This window comes from Akebia trifoliata, chromosome 11 (assembly GCF_017979445.1).
Source record: "Akebia trifoliata isolate Shusen 1 chromosome 11, ASM1797944v1, whole genome shotgun sequence".
NCBI lineage: Eukaryota > Viridiplantae > Streptophyta > Magnoliopsida > Ranunculales > Lardizabalaceae > Akebia > Akebia trifoliata.
Window position 1 is genome coordinate 35,834,226 of NC_141385.1, and position 8,916 is coordinate 35,843,141.

At 34.5% G+C, this 8,916-nt stretch overlaps 1 protein-coding gene across 1 annotated transcript; it reads right to left on the reverse strand.

The window, feature by feature from the left end:
- Window positions 1-6,124: 6,124 nt before the first annotated feature.
- LOC147391409 (SBP (S-ribonuclease binding protein) family protein) lies at window positions 6,125-7,893 on the reverse strand. Its single transcript, XM_086460020.1, has 4 exons — window positions 7,451-7,893; window positions 7,257-7,357; window positions 6,864-7,174; window positions 6,125-6,762 (listed from the first exon to the last, which is right to left on the reverse strand). The coding sequence occupies exons 1-4, from the start codon at window positions 7,495-7,497 to the stop codon at window positions 6,232-6,234; spliced, it is 990 nt and encodes a 329-aa protein (XP_086316146.1). The 5' UTR covers window positions 7,498-7,893; the 3' UTR covers window positions 6,125-6,231.
- Between the last annotated feature and the right edge of the window lie 1,023 nt (window positions 7,894-8,916).

Here is an 8,916-nt window from a genome sequence, read left to right on the forward strand (position 1 = left end):
AATTATCTAATATATAGTCTCATTTGCTATTTACCCTTCTCGCAAACTTATATTTGACTCGAGAGCAAAAAAGTAAATTAATTAGGTAGTCCACTCGACAACCATATGTCAATAATTGTTTTTGTAAAAGTATTTATAAAACCATATACATAACTAATTTTGTAAGATTAATGATAATCTGATGCTTGTTTTTTAGATGCCCCCCATATGCTTCTTAACCTAGCAGTTATAGAACCATAAATTTTTTCCTCCTGTATCCTGAAGCAAAAAATTTACGATTCTATGATAAGGGTCGGATCTGGACATAGATTTATTGAAAGTAAAATGGTTCGGATATGATTTTAACTAATGTGGCCTGAGTCACATTCGAATCCATATCCAAATAAAAAATTTGGATTTGAATATGGAGATACTTAGATCCGGCCCAAACTTAAATTATTTTAAGCCCCATGTTTTATTTCATTATTTGGTATAAAAATACAAGTTTGATTTGCCCTAGGTAGCCATTTCCGTTTCCCGACTCAACTCGTTACTTGCCTGAGTCGAGTGATTGATATTTGGAGTTTTCGAGTTTTCAAACCAATGTATCAAACATTATTTTTGGTACACGTGTCATATACTATTGAGATCTTTCTCCCGGTAACTTCTTATCACAATTTTCTCTAATAACATGCCACGTGCAACTACAGCTAATGTTCATGTATGTGTCGCAAAATCCAAAGCTGCAAGACAGAAAAATAAATAAGTGTGACTTGGGAGCCACATAATTATTTACACGAGGAAGCACTGAAACAGTACAGTGTGTTCCCCAATGGCAGACATATTTGCCACGTGTAGTCTGTCTTTCTGAGTAGTAGTTTGATGCGATCCTCAAACATACAAAATAAACTATGCGATGCTCCGAACAGATGGGGATGGCCAGCTAATGAAAATGAAAAATAAATTTTTTTTTTTTTTTTTTTCTAGAAAATAAGATTCTTTCATCTACCATACCACATTTTTTTCTAGAAAACAAATTCTGACACAAAACAATTTTATATATTGGTGTCAACTATGCCTGTTTACTCGCTAACCCGACAATTTAGACCCGATGGTGGCATATAGGACTGGTCTAAGGATAACCATCTTGCCCAATAGACCGCTGTATCCGCCCCATCGACAACAATAACTCTACATACAAGGCATAGTATAATAAGATCGATCAAAATTAATATATTTATTAAAGGGTACAAGTTTGATTTTCTATAATAATAATAAAAAAAAAAAATTTAACATGTTTTAAATCTTTGGAGATAGGACGGGGCATAGCTTAGAGGATTAGAGTAGGCGGCTACAATCATGGTGTCGGGGGTTTGAATCCCGCCTTGCTCAAAAGGGAAGGACCATTCTTTTACCTCTGGGGGTAGGAAACTCTTGATTGGGATAACGGACCCAAAGTCTAGGTGTGGGTCTTTTGTCGAAATAGAATGATCTTATTTGATTTAGCGTCTCTTTCCAAAAGGCATGAATGCAAACTAATGAGCTACCCCAGTTAACGAGGAGATCTTACTACTCATGAAAACATGTGACTTATATAAATATGAATTTTTTTAATACAATCGTCCACTATTATCTACTATTTTCTAGTCTTTCTTCCTTGTTTTTTATTAGAAAAAAAGAGCATATTTGTTATCTTGAAATTTCGAAGAAACATTTTCCTTATATGCCCACCCCATGGTTGTAACATTAAGTATGTTACTGACAAGTTCTTTGCATATCAATCTTTGATTTATTATTATTATTATTTTTTTTTTTGATACACTATCATTTTGCACTTGTTGATGCAAATCTAATCGTTATTCTTGATGTTTCATATTTCAAAATTGAGTTCTCGATCACTTAATTTGGCTTGAAAGTTGGAAATAATCCCTTGAAACATAAATCAAGAATATTGAAATATTCAAATCAGCATTCTTAATATCAAAGAGTTGTGCCCAACAAGAGACGAGTCTTTACGTTCCTTATTTACCAATAGTCGAAGTCTTTAGAATGAATTTTCAAAGCAATTTGGGATTTTGAGAGGAATTACTTTTTGGTGATTACAATACGATAAAAATTGTAAGTTGTGCAATTCATGTTTAGATCTAACCAACTGATCATCTTTCTATCAATCAAATTCGAGTACGAATTAGAAGTTTAGCATTGTGGGCCCAAAGTTAAAACATTACTTGGTGCACAATTGGCTATTATACTATATGAAGGAGCTGATCATTCTTCCCGAAGCACCTCCCATGTGCTTTTGCAATTTTTTTTTAAAAGTTCATCCATGAAGAGTATGTAAGAAAATTATTTTTTTTGACCAACTAGCTGCACACCTCCCATTACCAATTGCACTCCACTTAAAAATTCACCTTTGCACTCCATTTGAATGATTACACTCAAAAAATAATTAAAAATATGGTGCACTCCTTTTAAATTTTTTTTTTTTGTTCTTCTTCGGCTATGGCTAAAGAAATTATTGCTTATTCAGTAATTTATTACAAGAAATTCTTTTTCGTTTCAAAACCATGTTTACAAAGTTAAGATCTCTTGAAATACACATGTTCAAATTAAATTCTAAACAAAGATTAGAAAACTAATACCTTAATAAAGTTGGAACCAAAGAGAATAAGAACAAAATAAAGCATGAGCAAAGAAGACAAAACTATAAGTTAAAATAAAGCTTAAGTCCTTAAAAAGTTAGGTATTGGAGTGCAAACACTAGGTTAAAGCAGAGGTTATAAAAATATTAAAAAAAATAAAGAGTATTTTTGGGTTGGTGTGCAACTCTTCAATCCCTTATTTTATTTTTTATACAATGTAACCGGATGTACTTTTAAAGTTCCTTATTTTGTGATTTTTATATTTTAAAAATATCTGAGATGAATAATCGAGGTACCCCCATTATTTTAAAACTAATGGCTTGCTTCTTTGACCTTTGGTCTTTTCTAATAGATTAAGTAAATGACCTCAATGCCCGTTCCTTTTGATCAAATGATCAAAATTCCTTGATTTTTCTTCCCCAAACCAATCATCTTCAACCAAGGTCATAATTTATTTTTTACCCTACTATTCAACATTAATATTCTACCAATTCAATTTTCAAAGATAACATTTTTAGAGTAGAAGATGTTGGAATACTTGAGAATAAAAATCAAGAGTTATTACCAATCTAAAAATAAAAAATAAAATCAAGAGTTATCTATTAGGGATTAAGTAGTTTCAAAACTCGTCTGAGACTGAGATATATCACCCAAGTTGTCTCGGAGGCATGGATGAGATGGACAAGTTAATTTTTCAGACGTTCATTTTTTTTTTCTAGTTTTGAACGAGACGTCTCAAACGTATCAGAAAACTTGTTCGAGACGACTTAGTATCTGGTATTGGACGAGACGAGATGCGAAACCGAGTTTTAAAACCATGATTAACATAATGTTGGACACAAGATGAGGCTCAATAGATTAACAATAATTTACCATGAAATGTTAAAGAACTTGAATATGGCTAGTTCTAAGAAAATCAGGGGCATTTAGGTCATTCTTCATTAATTTATAAATCAAGACCGAGGTCAAAGGGGTGTGCATAATCACCCGAGTTTCTATCTTATATTCTAGGTCCCATTTACCTAGAGATTCACTCTTAATAAGACACGTGTCTCTAAGAAAGGGCAGATCTATGTTGAATAAGCCTTTGTTTTACATTTTTTGAACATGAACCTTATAAAGCATATAGGTAAATATAATGAGTAGTTAGCAACATCTTTCATAATTAAGGTATTAATGGGCTGGACTGGTAAGTGGACTTTTAGGCCCAATGAGAAAATATCCAGATTTGATGTGAACGTCCAGCAATTAAAAGGCCCCATAAAAAGCATAAAGTGTACTTTGAATTAAAATTTAAGGCCTGGCCTATTGAACCTAGTATAGAGCCTTTCTCAAACATTAAATGTTTGGGCTCAAGATTAAGGGCTTGGGCTTAGGTAAATGTATATTAGGGCTGGCACTGGCATTACTTGAATGTGTCCCGTCGACATCCTAAGAATAGGGTTTGTGGTGGTGTAATATGGTAAATAAGTCGCATTGCAATAAAAATCACAAATTACGGGCCCATGTTTTACGATTCTGGGAATTCGACGATAGAGAGATCGTATGACACACTAATCATGATCGTGACCCAACTAATGTAAGCCATACATACTCGGCTACACCTGATACCCACTATAGCGATTTAATACTTTAAATAGAACTAAAATTTTCATCTTAGTTGGTGTTACTAGTACAAATTTATGGTCAAACAGAAGTTTGTGTAGGTCTGAGTGAGAAAATCAAAATCAAACTCACGCATCTCAAGCTTTATTTCAATTGTAGGTGGTTAAAACCCCGAGGGGTTGGCTCAATGAGAATTTCAGACCAATAAGCAGTTAATGCACATAGGTTGTGAGTTCGATACCCACTATGAGCATTATTTCCTCAGGGGCCACCTAGTGCGTGTGATGTGCGGGGGTTGCACGTGCCCTGGGACTAGTTCTTGGACAAGACCTTGGTTTATGGACTAGGAATAGCCCATATATGGGCCCGGTCTGATGTCTACACGGATACCCGATTTTTCCAAAAAAAAAACAAATTGTTGGTGGTCAACTGGATGATTTATTTATTTATTTTTTTCCTATTTGGAGAATCTTTGCTTTTATTTAAGGTTTTTTCATTTATGTGTTTGTCCGTTAATGTAGCACGGCTCGACTGAGAAAGGAAGAGTTAGGCCTTGATCTCGAGTCTGCAAAGGTGGTGTTGGGCTAAATATTTTTCAACCTGTTAAATTAAGGCCGGGTTAGGGCCCAACAGTGTGCCTCATTTCTTATGTGAGCATATTATGTATAGACAGATGTATGATTTTCTAACAAAAAATAACTAAATTATATGACCAAACTACCCTTGTCATCGACTTCTTATCAAAAGCCGATTTTTTTTTCAAAAAACCATTGTCCCAAAAAATACATAAATAAAATTCCATTCTCACCATATATATGTCAACTAAAGATAAGTGTCATTGCAAGACAAAATAAAGTATCCAAAGAAAGATATATATATATATATATATATATCGTTCATAGAATCCTTGGTCGATCAAGCACACTTACCCATGGCTATTGAGATCCCAACTTAAAAAATTACCCACTTGAGGCTTCTTAGGATTGGTAATCCGAGATTACATGAAATCCAAGATTGACTTTTCTACACACAAAAAAAATCTTGATTTACGTGCTTGTGCTTGGGCTTGGGTTTTGGGCCTAATACTTTTAATTCAATTTGATTTTGGTTGGGCCTAAGTTAATAGAGTATCAAAGTAGCCTTATCCAAAGCCCAACACTTGTGCCTTAATTAGAGTTAGGGAATTTAGAACTTAAAGAGATTGAAATCTAGATAAATAGTGAACCTATCTTAAATCGAACCGACATGATTTGATTTGATCCCATTTCATTCTTTCCTTCATATTAAAAAATAGTCATAAAAATTAATGAACACCAATGTCTATTACTAGGATCGCACCAATTTATTTGGGCTGTTATGTGGAATCAAAGATGGAGAAAAGAGTTGCTCCAATATCAATTTCAACGAGTCTATTAAACAAATCGTGTTCTTCCATTCCTTTATGTCCAAAGTCAAGTCTTTAGTAAACAAATCCTGTTTGTTCCTCCATTCTTTTAAGTCCAAAGTTAAATTTTTGTTATTGAAAGTGTGCCAATTTAATATGTCCTCTTTTTAAAGACCTTCGACTTCAATATTTATTCAAATTACCATAAATAAAACTAATTTCAAATTCTATCAAAAGAAATAATAGTCAATATCAACTCTTTGATTTTCTAGAAATGGGTCTTTGCCTCACCATGAATTTTCTTCCTTCCGGATCACCCAACCTGGTCGACCCGATTCGTAAACCTACTATTACACATTACCAAATAAAAGAATTTAAATATGAATTAAATTTAAAAACCAAGAAGAAAAAAAAAAAAAAAAGGGACGCACATAGTGGTATAGTACCACCACTCATGTACATTGCCTTTATAATTATTTCAAAAAAAAAAAAAAAAGATAGCCTTGAAGATTATTTTCTTTTATTTTTTTTAATTATTATATTTAAAATTAGTTCCATTTTCTTGGTTTTTCTCCTTCTTGTGGTCCAATTCTTAAAAGATATATGGGCCTGGGCCTAAACTCACGAAAGATAAACTTCAACGCTACCGCTTCTGAAAGAGAGACAAAGCGGACAAGCTGCAACGTCAGCATCGCATTCTCTACAGATACAGAGATGCCGACACGGTAACACCACAATCGACGCGGCTCGTATCCGACATGCTTTACAACTCGGCCACGCTTTAGACGTCGAAGAAGATAAAGACACGACTCGTTCAGGGTCAATGTGAGCCGACTCGGCATCTTCGGCGTACGTTTGTCCTGTTCCTTCCTCCATCTTATCCTGCGCACCCATCATCATCACCATCTTCTGTATCTGAGCCTGTAGAGACGCCGCAGTTCCCTCTTGTGCTCTCGTCTTCGCTTGCCAAACGTGCGCCTCCACGCTAAGTTGCGCCACTCGCTTTTGGAGTTCTTCGTTTCGACGAGTCGCTTTTGCTATCTCTGCTGCTTTCTCTCGTAGTCTCTGCGCTGCTGATTCTTCCGCTGCGCCCAACAGCGTACAATAGTCCCTCTGCCTTTTCTCTGCTAACGTGTGCCTCAATTGTTCCCCCTGTAGAAAACCAATAACCCACCATTTGATATAAGATTAAATATAATTACCGATGAAAATTAGTGGAAAAAAAAAAAATCAATTAGAGGAGGAATTGGAACCTGGGTCTGAAGGAATTGATCGATTTCGTCTCTTTGTTGTTTGATTTGGGATTCGAAATCTTCTGATAGAAATGATGAGAGAGTTGAAGAAGGAAGGATGAAACTCTGTTTCTGTTGTTGTTGTTGTTCGAAAGCCAAGTGAAGGCCGGTAGAGACGATGTTGGGTTGTTGGTTATGGAGTTGAGCGAGGCTAACGAGCGCCGTTGGTGTAGGATGAGATTGTAGAGAGAATAGATTGGTGGGCACTGTTGCTTCTGAGGCTTCACCATCACCAATAGCTTCTCTTCCTCTCTTGCGCATGTTAGCGTTTACTGTAGAGGGCGCATTTTAGAATCATACCCATATCTTTTAAGAGGCCTAAAGAGGACAACAACAAAAAAAAAAAAAACTGACCTCCATTGTTGAAGAACAGATGAGATTGGTTGAGAAATCCTCCTGGTTGTGGTTGCAACGAGTAATCACTCCCGAGTGTGTTCTTTCCTTCCTGCCCATTTCTGCAACAAATCATTAAAAAAAAAAAAACCATTAAAATGAAATTGAGATAGAGATTGAAAAACAGGGAAAGTTTATAGAGAGAGTGTGCCGACCTGTTTAGGAGCAAAACATTAGATGGGTATTGAGCTTGAACCGCCATTAGAGATTGGAGATTGAAATACAGAGAGAGAGAGAGAGAGAGAGAAGAAATAAAGAGATGTGGGCAGAGAGATTAATTTTAAGTTTGACACGCCAGAAGCATGTGAGATTGAGAAGGAGATGCCTAAAACTAAGGCGGATTCTTCAAAGAAGAGGAAATGAGAGACAGAGAGAGAGAGAGAGAAGGAATCGAAAAAGAAAAGAAAAAAAATGGAATAAAAATGTGTCTTTCTGTCTGTGTCTCACTCTTCGTTTTCACCAACACATTTGAGATTTGAAAATTGAGATGCGATGGGGGAGAGATGAATCAGTCCAAGAGACACCTTATTCCTCTCAACTTCCTTTGCTTCTTTCCTCTCGCGTGTGTTTTGGCTTTATTTTCTTTTCGTTTCCTTTGTTTTTTTTTATTTTTTTATTTCAAAGATAAAAAAGAGATTATAACAACAAGAGTTGGAGGTTACTGTGTTTGTTTGTTTGGCATGGTTTTAAAGCCCCACCCATTCTTCTAACTTCTTTGAATAATTTTTAATTCTATATTTAAATAATTATAACTTTTTTCTTCTTCACATAATCTTATTTTTCATAAAAAAAACAATTATTTATATCACTAAAACTAATTAATTGTTTTACGTTTATTAACTCACGCAAGATTTATAAAGAGAGTTGTTATTGCCACACCAACACACCAACTATGTGTAATTCTTTAGTGATTTATATAAGAATTGGTGCGACATTTGTAAAAGTAGTGCGTCAATAGAAACCTCTTTATAAAATATCATATGAATTTTCACTATAAGACTAGTCAATTTCATGGATTAATCATCTCAGGATGGGTGAGATGGCCAATACTAAACCTCAAGAAATAAAGGCCTTGAGTTAGGGCTTAAAATGGATCGGATCTGAGTATATCCATATCCAAATTCAAATTTTTTTCTAGATTCAAATTGGTCTTGGATTCTATTAGCTAAAATCATATCCGAATCATTTTTTGCTTTTACTAAACTCGTATTTGGATTCGACCCAATTAAATTATTTGATTCAGATCAGTCGGGTCAGATACTTTTGGATTGTTCAACTTGCTTTTACTATATTTCTTTTCTAATTACTATACTATTTTAGCTTTATTATTCTATTTTTATTTTATTTTTAAGAATTCATGTTATATTAAAGTAATAGAAGAAAGATATCTTGAAAAATAAAAATAAAAAATATAATTTTCAAAGTAATATAACATTAGGATTTATGCAGATATAAGAAGGGATTCATATCCAACCTAGATTCAACTCAGATCAAGGGACATCAACTCATGTTTGAGCCCTTTTTTCGGATATACTCCAAAGAACCAAACCTACTAAATTTGGATCACTTGGATAAAATCCGACCCATTTTATGCCTTACCTTGAGTTCGAATCCCCTTTTA

Excerpts from the sequence above, each read along its gene's own strand:
- LOC147391409 (XM_086460020.1), bottom strand. The coding sequence starts at position 7,497 with ATGGCGGTTCAAGCTCAATACCCATCTAATGTTTTGCTCCTAAACAG. Across the intron at positions 7,358-7,450 it reads AATGTTTTGCTCCTAAACAG|AAATGGGCAGGAAGGAAAGA; the intron begins GTCGGCACACTC and ends GATTTGTTGCAG. Across the intron at positions 7,175-7,256 it reads TCTGTTCTTCAACAATGGAG|TAAACGCTAACATGCGCAAG; the intron begins GTCAGTTTTTTT and ends CGCCCTCTACAG.